This window comes from Pempheris klunzingeri, chromosome 20, assembly GCF_042242105.1.
Source record: "Pempheris klunzingeri isolate RE-2024b chromosome 20, fPemKlu1.hap1, whole genome shotgun sequence".
NCBI classification, from domain to species: domain Eukaryota; kingdom Metazoa; phylum Chordata; class Actinopteri; order Acropomatiformes; family Pempheridae; genus Pempheris; species Pempheris klunzingeri.
This window is the reverse complement of record NC_092031.1, coordinates 17,356,041-17,375,969: the sequence shown is the minus strand read 5'-3', so window position 1 is coordinate 17,375,969 and position 19,929 is coordinate 17,356,041. Positions and strand designations below refer to the sequence as shown.

Sequence of the window (19,929 nt, the reverse complement as noted above, 5' to 3'; positions counted from 1 at the left end):
TGTGTTTGTTTACTGCAGGCGTGCTGGACATGGCTATCTTTGAGGAGCCAATTTGCATTTTTTCTGGTAGTTAAAGCCTCTACTTCTGTGCCCCAGACGGATTTCCCCCCCCGACCTGCGAAGCGTGGGAAAATTAGGTAAGGAGAGAAGATGCTAATGAACTAGCGGGCCAGCTGCCGCGTTGCCATGCTCATCACGTTCCTGCATCTTCTTACTGTATTAATCAAAGTGGCTTGTTCCTTTTTTGGCTCACAGCAGAAATCACGAAGCACCTGGGAATGGCTACTTTAAATAACAGAATATGAAAAATAAGTGGGACGGCATTTTCTGTCGCATCTGTTTTTTTTTCTATTTTGCGAGTGTTGTTGTTATGATTATTATGATTAAGTTATTCAAAGTTTCCGGGGCCCAAGGTGATGTCCTCTAATTGCTTGTTTTGTCTAATCATCTGTACCTGAATCCAAAGATATTTAATTTTACAATAATAATAATGATAGAACAGCTAACTCTCTTGAGTTGAACATGCTAAAATGCTGTAAAGACATTCATGGTCCCCGCAGGATAAAGACAAGCCATTTCTAGTGAAATATATCAACAACTATGAAATGAAATTTCATGAAGATTGGTAGATACATTCAAACCATGACCTTTATGAGAGAGAATCGTTACCAACATCATTTTTATTATAAGATATTATAGTATATTATACCATTATTACTATTGTTGTTATTATCATTGTATGATATTGTTACTGTTACACTTATTTGTACCTAATAGCTACATGCGTACACACAATGAGAGCTGCTGGAGTCAGATTGGGAACCTGAGAAGCACTTGGCCGATAAAGCTGATTGTGATTCTACAGGAGCAGTATTAAGACAGTCAGGGCTAACTTGCCTTCAGATAGATCTTACACATTTTTGCATAAATATCATACCACAGACAAATGTTCACACATCCACCGTCACACAGACATGCTGCTAACCACACACGGCCCACAGCCACAACAATTTATCACCATACATAAATAATAATGATAATGATCAAAAAAATCTGCTTTAACCACAGCAAGAGCCCCCTCTCCTACAGGGCTCATCAACCCACACACAATCCATCTGAAAGGACAGCTGTGATAGGACAAACCCAGCGGAGCATCAGCACTAAGCATTGTGGGTACTGTATCTCCCTTCCCTCGGTATTTGGTCTTGGTTTTGGTTCCTGCTGAACGGTGGCCAGTTAAGATCTTGTATCTGGTCAGCGTAAAGGTCACCGTAACACAGTGTGAGTGTGTGTGTGTGTGTGTGTGTGTGTGTGTGTGTGTGTGTGTGCACTCACTGACCAGTCAGAGCTAGGCCAGGGGCTTTGTTGAGAGGATCTGTAGTATAAGCATAAGGAGCAGCGCTGAGAGGCTCAGGTGAAAGGCAACAGGACAACCTGACCCTCACCTCTCCTCTCTGAGGCACACACACACACACACACACACACACACACACAACAGCTGCCTTCAGGGAACTGGAGCAGGTTTTGAAAATGTTTGTGAAGAATTTGTGCTCATCCCATGACTTTAATCTGGAAAGGAAATCAAACTTGGGGCTCTATGGTGGATAATAAAAATAAACTTGTTATCAGTAGCCAGGCTAATCAACTGTAGTCTAGTCTGTATGTGCAGCAGCAGTATACACCTTTCATATATCTTCAGTGTTTAAGAGGAACAATTCTGACCGATCATGTCAAAATGGCGAGCTGACCTAACATCAGCTCTGCCCTAATCCTTTGTCTGGAGAGCACGGTGCAATCTAGAAAACCATAGCCAACTGGCTGCTGCAGAGATGAGCTGAAGTCGGTGAGACTACATCAGGCCGCATGACAGAGGTGAATCCAGCTCAGACCTGATTCTGATCGGCCAGGTTTCCTCCTCTGTTGCTGTTATTTTGCACTTTCTCTCTCCTGTCTTATCTTTCTGCGTCGTCTTCACAGTGGTCTTTTTTAGCCTTCCTTGCAGTCCGGTCAGACATTAAGTCGAAGCTCGGCTGTCAGTAAATAAATCTTTTGAAAACGATCCAGCCAGAGTGAATTAAAAAACATACAAAGAAAGACGTGTTTCACATTTCCAGATTAAGGCACCCTGGGAGGAGCAGGAGTTCAATAAAACTGGATGGAGGAGCAATCAACAGAGGAGCCAATGCACTTTTTGGCTTAGGGGGGAGGAGGGGGGAGAGGGGGAGACTGGACTCAAGGGAAATCCCTGATCCCCGAAATAGCCTGGTTGTTTGGATAGCTTGTTTACACTCTACCACCCCAATTTGGGCATGGTGGTGGGAGCAGGAGATGGGCCAGACCAGGCCTGCCGCTGATAGCCAGACAATAATAGACACCGGCGGCACACAGGGGAATTTCAATCGCATTACTTCAAAGGGGGTGTAAATGTGAGACTGAGGGTGGATAGGAGGTAATTGTGTGTCTCTGTGTGTGTCCACCAACATTGTATCCTACCACAGCTGCATTTGAGACTCATCAGCCCAGAACTGGATCGATTACGTGTGCTGTGGTAGCAGACCTCTAAACTAACACCAAGGCACTAATGACATCCACAGCAAAACCATGTATGGAAGTCCAGAGATACCAATACTGCAGTGACAAATCATTTCAAGTGAACATAACACTGTCAGAGAGATTATTGTTCAATATCAAATTAGCAACCTTCATCCTGAACTTGAAAATGAAATCGCAGGCGAGACTTTTAAATACGAGTTTCAATTGCATCTATATTTTCTAATAAAAAAGAAATGGAGCAAGAGCGCACAGCCACGGTGGACGGCCTGTGGGGTTGGACTTGTGCTTTGAGCTAGCGTAGACATGAGCATGCTAACATGTTAATATGCTGATGTTTATTAGGGTTAATTTCATCATGCAGTTTTTAAAAATCAGCAGAGGCTGATGGTGACATCTTTAGTTTTAAAGGTATTTGGTAACGAAAAACACATTGCAAGATTAAAATGTAAGGGATCACATGGATGACATGAATGTATGTACCAAATCTGGCAATATGGCAATCCATCCAGTGGTGGACTGACCGACTGACTCTGTCATTTATAGAACCACACCAAATGCAGAATTACTGCCAAAATGAAAATCAAAGTGAAAACTCCATTTGCAAATCATTTTCAGTATAGGATCAAAATACCAAAATGGTACTTAAAATTGGATGATCATTTGTTTTTTTGCTTTCATATTGGCAGATAATGCGCACACCAAAAATTGAAAATAAGATTCAATCGAAGTCAAATTTCGAGTTGATTCAACCATTTCATTTCAATATTGGCGGCCCTGGACTTCCACAGACTGCTAGTTAACACAATGTATGCAGAATATACAGTGTACGTACAGTTATAAGAGGAAAAATAGAATAAAACTAGAACACCAGGTTAAACCATTAGACCAGCCAGCAGACTCCACTCAAAAACCCATTTAAAGCTCGGGCCTCCAGTGGGCCTCTGTACTTCAAGAAGATTACAAAAAAAAGACTCAGAACAATCTGGAACAATTGCCCATTGGGAAACTCCTGGATGAGGTCTGGATGAGGTCTGGATGAGGTCTGGATGGCATTCAACAGTATAAAATTAGAGGACATGAGGACAAGACTTACAATCATCTGTTTTTTAAAGTCCTCATTTCAAAGAGTGTGTTGGCCTTGCCTTAAGAGCCTGACTCATGCAAACAGACTTGATCCCCCCCCCCCTCTTTATTAGCTCTCATCCTCTAGTCTGGCTGGATTTATCTGGCTGTGCCGGGGCCTCCCAAAAAGCCGGCACTCAGCCCCCCCCGCCTCCTCTCTTTCACTTCATCTCTATCCTCCAGCAGCCAGATAAAACACAGACTGAGAGCGGGAGATTTTTGGCAGGCCTGGTGCAGCGTTCTTACCCCGAGGCTGGAAAGAAAAAAGAGAGGGGTAGAGGACTGGTGGGAGGTGAGCTTTCAGTCTGAGGTTTGATGTGGAGTCTGCTTTTTAAAAAAAGTACAAGAAAAGAAAAACACACACAGCAAATGACGCAAGTGTTTAAGCACTTTGTTGTCTCTGCTAAACTCCTTTGAACAGTCACTCACTTCCTGGTTAGTGTCAGCGGCTGGGGCATCATGCAGGGTGCAGGTTAGAGGACTTTCAGATGATGTGACAAATTCTCTGGCAGCCATGTTGGAGATCCTCTGCTATTGGCAACATGGGTGACATGCTGCATTGCTGCATTTGTGTTTCAATTGTAAAGAACTTCATTTCTGTGCTCTTTTAAATGGAGACTGGTGTTTTAACAGCGATGCAACCTGTTGCATTTCAATATCACTGTGCTGTTTACAAATCTGTTTTCATTTTAAATGTAAGTATGTTGCTTCCCTTCCCTTTATAGTTCTTTCTAGCTTACAACACCCAGCATGCATTTTCATTTACCCTACTGGTATTGAGCCATGATGGTTGAGCAGAGATTTGACACACGTACCACCACCCTTTTACTGATCTAATTTATGATTGGTTTCATTATTATTATAGTCATCAATTCTAATAATTTAAAGTTTTGTGTCTGCAAAGTCTTTTCCATCAGCTTCGTAAGACAGATGGCTCTAAATACTACAATACCCATTAGCCTCAGCATCTGTCCCTATGCAAAAGAATCATGTGGCAAAGGGGAACAAAGTTACCAAATTTGCTCAAAGTTGGCCCCGACTGAAAAAGTGATAGAAGTCTTCACCAGAATCATCATTTGGGGTTGCACCTTATTTCTCTCTCGAATTTTTTTTTTTCTTTGCACAGACTCGCGCCTTTGAATTTTTTTCTAATTAAAGAACCAGACGTCTTTTAACACAGTTACTCCTCTTTGTACTGATGAGTCACCCAGGAGTGTTTGCTTTCCATTCAAGCCTTGGAAAAGCTCCAATTGCAAGTCACCTCACACTATCTATACAAACTTTTACTTCCCACTTACTCAATGGAATTGGATTGGCAGCAAGACTTTCAGCTGCAAAGATCTCAAAACCTCTGCGAATAAATTTGAAACGGCACAATACCACTAATGGCAAGTTATAAAATACAGTATGGCAATTTCTTTCACTTTGAGTGGAGTAGCCCTTTAAGACACTTGTAGCATAACCTTGGAATTTATTGTCTCCATTAATGTATTTGATACATGATCTAGCTGACTTATCAATCAGCCAATGCACAAAAGCAAGACTCAGAACAGGAAACGGATATAGATGCACTTTGGGTAATCTTGCTACTGTATACTAATGAGGAGAATGCAGCCTCCAAGCTGTGGCTGTTGAGAGATCTGACACGTTACTGCAAGGCCTCTATATGGAAGGATAAGGAGAACGGGTGGAGAGGGAGGGCAGAGGGGAGGATGAAGGAGGATGGTTAGTCAATTAAATGGAGGGAGGGAAGGCAGAGCTGCAGTGCTTTACATACCCCTGAGTCTACAGGCAGCTGAATTAGGCTCAGCTGGGCATGCAAGTCCTCCCGCTTGGACACTTCCTATAGTGGAAGTGATCGGTGCAGCCGGACAGGAGAGGGAGGCGAACACGGGAAAAGAGGCACAAAGGTGAGAGGTGGAAACCACAGCAGTAGACAAGAGCAGAAGGAGAGAGTTAAAGGAGATTCAGCCTGTTTGTAACATTTTGACTTCACCATGCAGCAGAGCACATCAGAGCAACTGTCCTGGATCACAGTGTGCAGTCACATGCTGCACATGTGTGTTTCGGCAACTCGAATTAGATGAAAGTATGAGAGGTCAGGACAGTAAAGAGTCAAAGGGAAGAGCGCAGCCATGTTTTTACCCTCCAGCTGGTCTGTTGATGTTTGGCATGAAAATCACTCAGAAAGCAGTAATGACAAGGATCTCGGCGTATAAATTGGGAGACGGTACAGCTAGGCATCATCCAGGACATACTGTACTCGGCACGGAAGCGTTCTCCTGCAGCCAACTTGACACGTGTGCATCGTGCATGTTTGCGTATGTGTGAAATGTATGTTCACTGTCACAGTGAGAGGTGCAATAAAAGAGAGGGACAACTTTTGTCTCTGCTGTTAATAGGTGTCTATAAAGAGACAGATCGGTCTGGTTGCACTCTCTCCAGCGGATATTGGAGTCTGTCACATGGACACACTGTCACAACCTGACAGACACACACAATGAGCGACGGAGACGGATAATAGGAAGAGATAGAGTATGAGGAGATGAAGAGGAAGGGGGATGTTAAATAAGGAAAAGAAAAGCAGGACTGAAGAAAACACTTCCATAAGGTGATTTCCCCTCTGCCTCACTGTCCAAAGCAATATGAACATTAGAACTAATACACTTTTTTTTGTGTGTGTGCGTGGATGTGTGTGTGTGTGTGTGTGTCTGGGCTCCACAGCCGTACATCTCTCCTGGCTTGGCTCACGTCGTTCAAGCGGCCGTTGCCTGGCAACCCTGACGCAGGGAAAGTTTAGACGACTAAAAATAAACTTTGTGTTTGCAGAAAAAGGATGTTAAGTTGAAAAAGGAGAGGGAGAATTAAGCTGATAGCTATGTGATGATACAGCGGAGCACAAGGGGAGAACAGAGCAGGAGTGGATAGACCAAAAGGAGGTTTCTACAACTGGTCATGTGAGGCTATGTTTGCGCTTTTGTCATTTCTCTCGCACGGAAGAAAACACGATTAACATTCAAACTTAAGCTTTTCCCCGTCTTTGTTTAATATCAACCACAGTACAGTACTGCAGCTATTGCGGCCACATAGCTTTAGCTATCAACTGATAGAATAGCAAGCAGCCTCTCCTTACAGACCTCAACACCTGGAAGGATCCGTTGTGCTGTTTAACTATTTTCCTGCTTATTTGAGCTAGCAATAAAAAAGAAAAAACAGCTGTGAACACAATATTAACACATTATCACCTTTTAATGTGGCGAATGTGTTGGCAAACTAACCCATGTAACGATGATACAGATCAATTTGTATGTGTATTTCTGTCAAATATTCACTTTCCTTTTAGCTCTGTTTTGGGTCTCCACCAACCAAATGCTCGGCTATGTTCACCAGCTACCTAGCTAATTTGGTCCGTCTGCCGTTTGGCGCTGGGAAGGTAGCGCAAGGTGGGTTTTTAGAGATTTTTTCTGTGACTAAAACAGTAACGCTGTGGGCCAGAGAACCAAAACAATGATCTGAAAGATGCTAAAAAGTTTATATTTCACAGGGAAAGTAGAGACTAGCTTGCTAACATTAGCAGTGTTTGCCACTAGTTGTCACTTTTTCTTTATGTCAAGCTGCTGAGTAGCTCCTACACACTCTTCATCCTACATTGTAGAAAAGGAGGAGGCAAGCTAGCGTTTTTAAGCGCTTTTTTAATGGACTTAGTTGTGGTGATTTCACATCATTTCAGTTTGACTTTAAGAGGAACAGATATGCATTAATTCCTACATTGGCCTGCATGTAAAGCCTTCGTCTTAAGCAGCTTGGGTCAATGTCTCCCACCTCCTATGCAATTCCGTTCACCATAGTCATGCACTTGATATTTGTATAGCAGACAAACGCAATAGAAGGAGGAGCCCATTAATCCATATTTTATGAGGCTGTCACCCTCTCTCTCTGCCACCCATCATCTATTCTCTCTCCTCTCATCCAAAGAACACTAGAGATCAAAGCATAGGTGCTGACACCTCTTAAACACACAGTGAGAGGGAGAGAGACAATTAGACAGCTAGAGATAGGCTGAATACTCGTGTGATTTACTCTCTCCATCTCGCCTCACCCCCTATCCCTTTCTCACACAGGCTCTATCTGTCTCAAATAAAGCCCTGGGTGCTCCAAATAGGCTGGTTGAAAAGTGAAGGGAGGTCGCTCAATGAGTTTCAGCTTCTTCGCTCCCTGTGGACCCGAAAGTGTTCAAGGAAACTTTTCCAGGAAACATTCCCCGGCAGCTGCCTCTAAACAAAAAAAGCCATTAATCCACCTTCTTTGCTCCCTTCTTGCTGTCTGTTGCTCTTTTCTGTCTTGAGAGAAGACTAACATACGTTGTGTGGCAGCGGATAACGTATTACTTTTGGTTTGATGACAAAAAAAGAGTGCAGACTGCAGAAGAGAGAGTTCGGGGGGGTAGGGGGCACGAAAAGGAGGTATCCGAGCATGAGACTGATGAAACAGGGGATGTGGGTGATGTGGGCTGTTGCACTAGTCTAGTCTAGCAGACATAGCTTTCTTATGATGTACTTTATGGCATGACTGCATTGGCAAATACGCAGAACAATAATGAGGATGACTGCTGAGATAGTGGGAACGAGTGGGAGGAGAGGAGACCGACAGCGAGATGAAGATGAAGAGGAGAGAGAAAAATGAAACGCTGCAAGTGGTGTGATCTCATGTCCTCACATAACCCACTGCAGAGAGTGCAAGGAAAGGTACAGGTTACAGCCTGCAGTGTGTTCCTACACTGAAAAAAAAAACACCCCATTGAGTTATTCACTCTCATGTTTCAGTCTTAAAACCTATTTTTTATTCTTATAGACTAACAGGGCAGATGAGTAAACTGTTTGTGTTAGGACCCTGAAGCAAACCAGACATATTGTGCATGTTTCAACGTTTGAATTCACGACTGAATTTAGAGATTAATGATTAAATTAAATAAAAGGTCTTTCTATGGTGGTTTTGCATTAGCTGTTGTTTGTGCGTGTGTGACCAGCAACATCATACCTCTGTCTGGAAACCCTCGACCAAGATGGCCACCAGCAAGTTGAAGAGGACGTAGTTGCCAAAGGTCATGAGCGCGATGAAGTAGAGGGCGGCTACGGGAGTGGTGGAGGCCATGCCGTTATATAATACCTTGTTCCAGTCCTCCTGGGTTAGAATCTGCAAGGAGAGGAGAGGAGAGGAGAGGAGAAAGCATTTATGGGTAAGAAGCACATGATTGTTCAGCAATTGTTGTAGTGGCTCAATAGTATTTGTGTGATAATAACCATTCACTAAACCTTGCCCCCCCCCCCCCCCCCCTTAGATATGGTCTCACAGTGAATATGTTAGTTGCGAATAGAGTTTTATAATAACTTATCATGTAAGTAACACTTACTATCTACTATTAAAATGACTATTACTATTTTAAGATTTGATGTAGCTAAAACCTTGAGTGCAGAGTATCACTGCTACTGTGCGGCCCCATGGACGCGGCTTCAACTAGACTGACTTTAAAGTGAACTGAAGTTAAAGTTGCTAAGTGACGATTGGACGATCATTGTTCAGGTGGACGGTTTGGCGGAAAAAAAACATGAAGTGCCACACGCTGTGTGCATCAGAAGAAATGTGAAGGCTTTCATGACCGTAAAGTTGAACTGACGACAACAGACATGTCAGCGCAATGTTCTTTGCAGGGAGACATGCTGAAACTTTACATCATGCTTTATGCGATGTTTCACTGAATTATAAATGGTTCCTATATTAAGGATGATAACTACTATCCAGTAGGGCGTGCAGGGATAATGGATTGATGGTTGGAGCTCATACAGGGCCTTTGAGGTTATTCATGATGCAAAAAGCACGGCTACTTAACCTATAAGATACTTGAAAATGGAAATTAGATGACTGGAAGAAACTGAGGGAAATAGATAAAGGCAAGGCAGGGAGGGAGAGAGGGGTTGGGAGAGTGAAGAGGCATATTCGATTTGATGTATTTTATTTATTCAGGAGGAAATTGTCTTTTCAGCCTCTGAATGGGGACGGCTACAGTCAGCACCAATGAATCGGGGAGATGTTGGCGGCTTGGGGGCATTTCAGCAGGTGCAGTTTGATCACACAGAAGTATAAGCTTCCAGATGGCAATTGAACTCACGCACCTTTAGGTCATCCTGCTGCTAATGTTTTACTATCTCAACAGACTGTGAAGTCAGACATAAAGCTGCGGCTAAATTGGCCATAACGCGGTGAAATGTGGATACTTACCAGAGTAAGGCAGAGAGGGGGTTTGTGCTCACCTGGAAGACGGTCACTATGGCCCAGAGAAGAGAGTCAAAGTTCTTCCTGTCTGGCAGAGTGTCTCCATCCCTCTCAGACCCAAACTTACAACCAAACAGATGCATCCCCAGGATACTGACACAGGAGGAGGGAGGGCCAGGAGAAAACAAACAGGAAACAGAGGGATAAATGTTTACATCAGGCCAAGCCAATTAGATACAGCACAAATAAACGGAAAGCAACATGCTGCAAAGGCTTGTTGGGCTTGTTGTTGACTATTCTGGTCATTACTACTGCTTGCAAAGCAGCTGTGGAAGAACATACTGAACTATAATGGCCAACACTAACCACTAGCAGCACTGTCAGTCAGGTAACGAACAGTCATGTGTTCATAAAGTTGGCCCACAATGCACTGAGACGGAACTGTTGTCAGGAAAATGGAGTGCGAGTGCCAGGTTAAGTTCAGCACCATGGAGAGCGTCGCAAACCATGGCACTGACACACCATTCATTCAGATGAATGAATATCACCAGCATTAGTGGCAGTTTAGAAGGCGGCTGTGTGCCGTGACTTCTACTACTCCTAGCTGTAGTTCCACACCCAATAAACCGGCATGACAGCTGCTTTAGTCTCCTCCAACTACTGGAAAGAAAGAGAGCAACCTTATTTCTCCAAACGGTGAACTTTTCCTTTAAAATCTAAAACTTTGAGGGGAAACTTTACATTTTTGGAAAACATGCTTATTTGCTTTGTTTGATAGATATCCATGTCCACAAGTGTAGAGTATTAGTCTAGCTCTATTAGACTCATGCTAACTTGCTGGCTCTACCATCTTTACCATCATTTGCTAGACTGTTAGATCCAGATTACCCAGCAGCCTGTCACTGGTGGCTAAAACACCTCTTAAAACTTAAAAACCAAAAATACGTGGAAAAAATATACCTTATTATTTAGTTCTAAGAGGAAAGAAAGAAAGAAGTCACAGCTACATACATTGAGACAGCTAATCAGTGGTGTTATTATTACGAGCCAGCAGTGAGTCTGCACTGCAGTCTGTCCTCTGTTCAGAAACACTGCGGCTCAACTGGAGCTCAGGGATCAATGAACAGGCCTCTGCTGTGTCAACTTGGCAACTCTTCACTCAAATCACGGCCTGGTTATCTATGCACATACAAGGCCCTTGGAAACTCGGTGTGGGAGTGTGTGCGTGTATGTATGAAGTGCATGTGTGCCCTCACGCACATGCATTCACACACACACACACACACACACACACACACACGCTTACTTGCATGGAGCTAAAATGCGACAGACAGACACAGACACACATACGCACACTCTGATTCTCTTGAAAGTTTTTTGTAGTGTGAAGTGTGATACGTTGATCCACGCGACTAAACACGACGCCTCTGATTGTGAGTACAGATTTTTATACCGATTAAGATTTTCAGAGCAGCTAATCAAGTACTAATTGCTGAAAGAATTAAAGGAACAGCCAACACTAAGTCTCTCAGCGAGGTCGATGTTCTTACAAAAGATATTCCGTCATTTGTTGTGTTGATGATGGTGGTGGAGAGTGCAAAGCCTCCCACAGGGAGGCCATCAAGGTCCCATTAAACCGTTCTGTGGCCTTACTGGAGGTAACTCCATTTGTTTCCCCACTCAGTCTTTACTTTAAGTTTGTCACCCATCTGTATCTTAAAAATGTCACTGCTGCTATTTTAGATCACCTGCATCATAGTTCCACCTGGTCACCTGTCAATATACTTAATTACATGAAAAGTGTACTGAACCTGATGACCAGTGGTGAATTGTTCAGTCGCTGTCAGTCAGATCTGATCAAACCACACCCACACCGCCGTGATGACTCAATCAGATCACATGTTGACTTTTTTTTTTACTTTTTGCTTATTCAGTGGTGAATATTTTATGGTATAGAGAAATACTTGAAGTTTTGAAGTTAGGTTTTCAGGAAAGTACCCATTTTTATGAGAAACCAATATGGTTGGTCCTACTGCAATGGTAGGAGAGTCCTTTTTGATAGGCAGGCTTTAGCTAGGGTTTCAACTTCCCTGCACATGTGCACATATTTTATCAACAAAGCCCTAAAAAAAACAAAAAAACATCAGTTTTAGTATTTCTTTAACTTTAGTTGTGTGTGTGTGCAGACAGCCTCCACACATTTGACATGGTTGAGCTGAGCCACGGGCCTAACCAGGCAGAAAGGAGGGTTGCTGATGAAGAGAGGGAATCACTTAGTCCTGTCGTCCCGTCGATTGATCGTGTCTGCACTGATCTGTGCTGCTCTCTGAGTCTTCCCTCCCATATTGTGCTGACTATCAATTTACTATTCTTAAAGACTTTTGTACTGTCGGCTACATCTACAAAACGTGTTTCATGGTTCCTGATCAAACTGCCTTCAGTTTACCTCATCTGTTCTCTATTTCAACTTTCTGTCGTTCCTCCATTAGCAGAAAGATCTATGAAGTTCACCCATCTAATTATGGGACTGTAAGACTGATACATATATATATGTTGCAGTTAAAGGCAGGCTTCCTACCTGAAGATGAAGATAAAGAGCATGAGCAGCATGCAGAAGGTAGCCACGTTGTCCATGGTCTTCATCAGCACCACCAGCTGCCTCTGCAGGGCCGGCATGAAACGGACCAGCTTCAGCACCCGCATCAGCCTGAAGGTCCTCAGCACCGACAGGCCCCCGCCCTGCTGACCCACGATCTCCCACACGCTGACCAAAGAGAAGAGGGACAGTTCAGGTGTCACAGAGCCTTACTCCTTGTACTGTAGTGAACATGAGGTGTTTCCAGAGGTGGACGTCCTAACCACAGAGTTATGGGTTCAGAAAAAGGCAGCAATTACTGCCAACACGTTCAATAAATGCTTAAGTGTTATAAACTGCACTTTGCAACAGAGAACTGCACATATCACCTTATTATTATTATATATCACCTTATTATTATTATTATTATTCAGCATGGAGCAACACCAGCATTCATTTGAAGTCGTGTTTCTGCACAGTGGCCTCATCATAAATTGTTTACAGAAAACAGCTGCCTGCTACAGCTGGAAATAAAGATGGTGAGAGCTGTGAACGTGAATCACAGCTCTCAGCAGCAACGTTGTGGGACTTAAAACCAAAACAATGAGCTGAAAGACGCTAAAATACTCCGTACTGCAGAGTCGGGTGATGACTTTCTGTAAGTTCATCCTCATGAGCACCAATTATTTAGCAACAATATGTGCTTGCCACAAAACAGTCCTGCGAACGGAATGGAATTAAAGGTAACTAATGGATTTCTATTATGACTGTCAAAGCTAAGTCCACCACATAAATCAAAATTAACAAAAAAAAAGATCCATTTTGCATAAATATTGTGGCCCTTTGCTCCTGTTCCGGTACTTCTAAGTTGCAATGTTGCCATGGAAATAGCAGAGTAATATTTTTAGCGATTAGCATGACAGTGGTTAGGCGTGCTGAAATGATGATTTGAGCACATTCTAAATATCTAGTTGACCTGTTGATCAGATTGCTTGGCCAGAACTATTTTTATAACGAACTACTGCTGTCAATGTCAAACATCAATTGTTACGACTGTACACTATCTGTCCTGAATAAAACAATGTTGGAAATCAAGCAAACAATTAGTTGTTCGTGGTAGTAGTTTTTGAATGTTGAATTACCACATATGATTATTGAATATTGTCTATAAACAGACACACATGATGGGGAAGGGTGATGATTACTCAAGTAGCTCATGTTCCCCTCGCCTCTCTTCAGTAAGATATCCTGGCCTTCTGCTAAACATTCTGGTTACCACAACATTGCATTTCCAGACTACCAACTGCAGCATCATTCTCAGAGAGACTGCTCATAATGGTTGACCTCTCTGGTCACTCCCCACATGGGAATGGTGATATCACATCGTTTTTCAGGGCTGCGTTTGGGTAAATTCAGTTTGGGAAAGCTAATGCGACTGTATCTGTGGGCTCTGTTTTAGCTGATTTCCCTCAGGGCTCGTCTTGTGTAATAATAAGCACGGGTATGTAAGGGCCTTTACGTTAAAGTGTTCCCAGTGGCATCATTTCAAGAACAGAAACAGAAAGCACACAGAAAAAAGCATACATGTAACATTTCTGGGGTTTCTGAGAAGTTCTGTTGCTCACCTGATGACCACAATGATGCCATCGAAGATATTGTAGGGGTTCTTGATGTAGCCGAAGGGCCCGTAGACCAAAACTTTCAACAGCATCTCCAGAGAGAACAGGCTGGTGAACACAATGTTACTGATCTCCAACGCATTGGTCAGCTCATCAGGCTGGAGATGGAGACACAGAGAGGCAAACACAGGGGAGTGATTAATGCAATATTATGGCATGCTACACTCCAAGAGCACTGGGTGTGAAAGTATAATCTGTATTGATGCTAAACGCTGAATACCACCAGACTGGAGTGGTGAGACAGCAAAAACACCTGCTGAGGAAAGGAAATATGCCAATAACTGCCAATTCAACTCAGATATGGCACATCTGTCTTTTAATCGAACGCTCAACCTTTATCTCGCACCGGGACACACACGGATCACAATGCTGCTGTTGAATGTGCCCGGGACGTCTGTTCAAAGCCCATCAGAGAATTGGGCTGCCACTCACATCTAGATCAAACAACTGAGCATTTGAACGTGGGTGTATGTGTGCTAGAGAGAGAGAGAAAAAAAAAAACGCAAATGAGAGAAAAACAGGCAATGCAGACAGACAAGAGAAAGAACCAAAAGATAAAAGGCGCGGCACATCCAAATATGACACAGTATGTAAATCAGACATCTATGGTGAGTATCCGTAATTATCGGCAAGGGGAAAAGAGGCGGTGGGGATGCTGTTATGTGTCTGTGGACTGTGTAACACCCCAGACAAGCTTCACGAGGCCTTTCATCTCCATGCAATAAACAGTTTACACAACTCAAACACGGTGTCATACACACACATTACACTGACATGACACAGAGGATGGAAGGTGTTAAGGGTCTGAGCTGTGTTTGCATGATCTCCATCACGAATGTGTAAGCGAAAGTGTGCACATATGCGACTGCCTATCTTACAGTCTCAATATCCCACCCTCTGTATGAGTACGTGTGTGTGTGTGTGTGTGTGTTGTGTGTGTATGAGTAGAGTCCCAGCAGAAACATTATCCCCAGGAGGTAATGTAATGTAATGTAAACACATTGTATGCCATTAAGGCTGTCCTGGTGGGCTGCCACTATACACCATGACTGTTTAAGCGGCAACTACTAAACGCTAGCATGGATACACAGAGACAGCAATACAGAAATTAACATCGCCAGCTGAATCGCAGCTCCTTGTGCTGCATTACGGCACCACTTTGTCTGGCAACAGACTCAGTCGGTAATTCTGAAATATTGTCATTGGTGTTGTTACGCTGTTTTTGGGTCATATGGGGAAAACGGTTGGTCCAGTTGTGCCAGTACGCTATGACATCACTTTGCACAGGTGCGAAAGAGCACATGTGGGATCACACCCAACCACACCCATCAACGGCGCTGGGTGTGGAGAGATGTGCAGCAAACTCTAACTTTCATGCCAAAGAGAGCAGTGGAGTAATGTTTCTTAATTCCAGCTAAACAAACCGTTATGTACATAATGGCAACAAAACAACATCTTTGACACTCTGTGGTTGAAACGTGAAACAGAAAACTTCAATAAGAGCATCTTGACAGCGTGTCTGCGCTTGAAGAAGTCAACAATTGCAAGTCATTGCCTAGTATTACGTCATTATTCCCATAAGACCAGAATGCAACAGTAAGCCCTGAGGCAGAAAAGAAGGTCCAGCAACACCAAGGCCTCATATTGCACCATAACTGAGCGCCTGAGTCTTCATACCTAAATGAAGAAATATGGTTGCATCTACCCTCCATAATCACCCATATGACCATTTATGAAAATTCATAAGTCATATAAGCCTGTTGTCATCTATTCTCTATAAGGGGTCAATTAAGTGTCTCGATTTTATTTATTCATTTATTCTTGATTCCTTAATTGATTTTTAATGCCCAAGTCGATATTTTAGCCTTTGTGAAGGTGGAAAAAAAGTTCCTGCTTTTATTGTTGTAGTCAATGAGTAGCACGACATCACATCCGCTTCAAGAGAAACAAAGATGAAGCAAGACAGCAGACAGTGATGGATGGTCAAAGATCTGCAGGGATGTGACCTGCAACTAACATCTTTTGGCACTAGCCTGATGAGCAGGGACAACTAAATATAGCAGTTTTCACAGAGTATATATTTTCTATTCATTCTATTGTACATGTACATTATATTGAATTGGCACTCAAACATGGTGACAGTATCAGGTAATCAGTAATCAGGAGGTAAGCATATTATCAACCCGCTAGGCGCCCCAGGGCAAACAGGAGCTGTGGGCCTGCGGGCCTTTATTCACCTCCTCTTCTTCCTACTGTCTGTATATAATGCTGGTACTTCTGTACACCCCTTATTTCTCTATCTATATTGTTTTTCTGTGGTTAATATTACTGAACAAATATGCAATTTTTTCTTCTTTTTCTTCATCCAGTGGTATATTTATTTTGCTATTTGTCACACTGCTAGACAAAAGCTACCTGCTGCATTCTGCTTCACCCTCCAAAATCACAATTCAGCATATTACCATAAACATCAAAAATTCTTGTCATCCTTGTGTTCAATTAATCAAAGAATAAATCCATCTTGACCAAGTTCATGTTTGTTACCACTGCTCTTCTGAGCTAGGCTGAAGAGCTGGGCTAGGCCGAATGATGACGAGAGATGCGTGTGGAATTTTAGTGGCTTCTGCTTTTTGGGTAACTAAACTTCTATGTGATTTGAGGAGCAACTGAAAAGTGGCAACTTGCTTCCTTGATTTGTGGCAGAAACAGTTTAACTGCGTTTCATCACATTACTTGTTAAGTATGTTAGTGTGAGCAGTATCATGCAATGCATGTGCAATATCAAATGGAGAGTGTACAAATTATGTACAGAGAAGAGGGCGACATCCCTCCTCTCCTGTCTACTTGTTAAAAAAGAATAATTTGCCCGGAGCCTGCAGTGCAGCTCCTGCCAGGGAACCCCGCTTCCTGAAAAACAAGCTTTTCTCCGTTTCATCTCACCTCTTTGTCATTGTCTGTCTCTCGTGTCTATCTCTGGGTTCACAGACACAGATGAATCTATTCGTTTGATCCCACTGCTTTATTGTGTCCATTCATTTGTGTGCTGAAGAGCGAGGCGGCGGCAAATCCTTCATACACGCACGCACACACACACACACATTGTGCGATTAAGGAAAAGTTCAAAGGGTAAACAAATGCTGGGGCACTTGGATGTTTATGTGTTCTTTCAGATGAATGCCCTCACACACACACACACACACACACACACACCTATGTACACACTAATGTACCAGCACAAATGCACAGAGGTGTACCGAAAGTTGCACTATTAACCACGTGTACGAACTCACACATCCACGGGCCACACGCATGAATCCACACCTCAGGCTCTGCTCCCACACTCATTGCCATGTACGCACACACACTGTATGCACGAAGCTCTGCACACACTCACACTTATAACCACATGTGTAGACACGCACACGCAGCAATATAATAGATGCAATTGATAAGCCAGAACAAGAAGTACAGTTTTTATGAGGTGAGACTTGGATTCAGTCACATCTGGCCATGAGACTGGTTTTCAGGTCATTATTTTTCCCCCACTGTTTCTGCTCTGCTATTGTTCCAGCTTGGACATTCCTCAGACATCATGCAAGATTACTGCAAGAGAATGAGACCATAAAAAAAAACCCTTTCTCACACAGAAGAACACACAAAAGACACAGAGTTAGAAAAGCACACCCACAACCACACACGCATGCTAGCATCACCAAAGGTTCACAGCTATTATCTTATCAAACAAGAGAACTTTCTTAATTGACTAATGGCCACTGAGGTGTGAGTACTACCTAGCGGGAGATGAATGTGTCCACGTGCACGAGTGGGTAAGTGAGAAAAACGCTATTGCTTTTCTAATTGCTTCCTTTGATGGCTGTTTCCTGGGTAATGAGGCTGTGGGAGCATTAGGAGGTAAAGTGTGTTAGATGAGGAATAGTGTAATCTGGTTAGCGCTAATGTAATGTCACCTAATCTGATGTGATCTAATCTAAACGGGATGCTGCTCTGCTCCAGACTGTCAATGATGCAGCACAATGTCTGGTGTGTGTGTGTTTGTGTGTGTGGGTGGGTGTGTGTCTTAGTTTAATCAAGTGGTTTGCTTAGGCATGCTACAGATGAGGACATTTCAAGCATGAAATGGAGAATGAGAATGGTTGTGATTTGATAATAATGATGATGTGTCTCAGATGACTGAATGATTTGAATGTCTGCATGAACCCTTTAACATATTTGATGTAAGAACAACACAATAATAATAATAATAAGTGAATGAATTTGATCTTTCCAACATATTAAACATGGTTGATCATAACTAACCACCACAGAAGCTATAGAAACCCTACAATGGTACTTGGTCTAAGCCAATTTGGCCCCTAAGTATAAACACAGCTCCTATCAAGGAAATAGTTTGACATTTTGATAAAAGCAGTTTTCGATTTCTTGCTGAAAATTAGACAAGAAGATCACCACTAAAAGTGCCAAGAATATTATGAAGCAACAGCCGCCAGTTAGCTTAGACTGGAAATGGGAGAAAAGCTAGGCTCTATCCAAAGGTAATACAACCCCCACCCCCATCAGAACCTGTAAAGCTCACACATAAACACTTATTTAACACATATCTCACTTGGTTAATGCGTAAAAAATGTCTTGGCCAGAGATGACTTGCTCCTGGCCAAGACAAAGTCCAGCACATAACTCACCATGAAATGGCAATTTGTTGTTTTCACACTTGGACTTTTGTGTGTATTAAGCAAATGAGATGACATGTTAGCTAGCTTTAGACCAAAGTGGAAAACACAAGTTTTATATTTAATGGACAGACATGAGAGTGTTTATTTATCCCATCATCTAACTCTCTAGCCAGACAAATGTCCAAATGTCAAATTATTCCTTTAAATCTGGTGTTCTGCAAGGGTCAATTTTAGGGTCCTTGCTGTTTGTAATTTACATTCTTTCTTTAATAATTACATTAGCAAATTACCAAACTAAGACCAGCCATCACCTTTAGGCCGCAAGAACTATGATATTTTATTAGTAGATGATACTAGTCTATTCTGACAGAAACCTGCCAGTTCATTTTGAATGCTAAATCATTTTGTGCGATGAATTAAATCATATATCGAAATGACTTAAGGTTAACGTTTGCCCAATGGATCTGCCATCCTTAACAGCTTCTAAATCAAGAAACTGCAGGTTGTTCAGTTTACACATTGCTACTTTGAATACTCTGCTCTCTAAGTTTAATGATTAGTTTAGCCTGTATTCCACCACAGAAAAAGTTGAAACTAGAGCTTGACGGAGCAATATGATGGGGATTGAATGGTGTTTAAATGGAGTTTGAAAGGAGAACTTGCTAAATATAGGCAGCATGTTATTTGACATCTCACTGAACCAGCAAATAACTGAATCCATCATTTGATCACTTCATTGATTCTCCTTTTTTGATTTCATGGCCTTCGGGCCTGGAAGAGCCCCTTCTCAATAAACCAGGATTAAGAACTGTTGTTTCACTGTCTATGTCTCACCATTGTACAAATTAGAAAAACACTTTTCTTAAGCCTGTCTTGGAGGGAGGCCAGTGTCTTCAGATGCCAACTCTACATTCCTCAGGCAGGGCAGGATTAAAGCTGAATAAATATTGTCTCTGGTTAGAGCAAGAAGCTCAGCAATAAGGTCTTTCCACTGTCTTTCTGGAATTGGCAAAGGGAGAGGCAAACGTGTGTGTGCACG

The 19,929-nt window shown here is 42.6% G+C and overlaps 1 protein-coding gene across 1 annotated transcript in view; it reads right to left on the bottom strand.

The window, feature by feature from the left end:
- Nucleotides 1-19,929, bottom strand: part of cacna1g (calcium channel, voltage-dependent, T type, alpha 1G subunit) — a 214,238-nt gene that overhangs the window by 63,248 nt on the left and 131,061 nt on the right. Inside the window, exons 10-14 of the mRNA XM_070852489.1 lie at nt 14,146-14,297; nt 12,524-12,709; nt 9,984-10,098; nt 8,713-8,868; nt 5,453-5,518 (exon numbers count right to left, since the gene is read on the bottom strand). Coding sequence (XP_070708590.1) covers nt 5,453-5,518; nt 8,713-8,868; nt 9,984-10,098; nt 12,524-12,709; nt 14,146-14,297 — 675 coding nt within the window. The remainder of the gene's footprint in view (nt 1-5,452; nt 5,519-8,712; nt 8,869-9,983; nt 10,099-12,523; nt 12,710-14,145; nt 14,298-19,929) is intronic.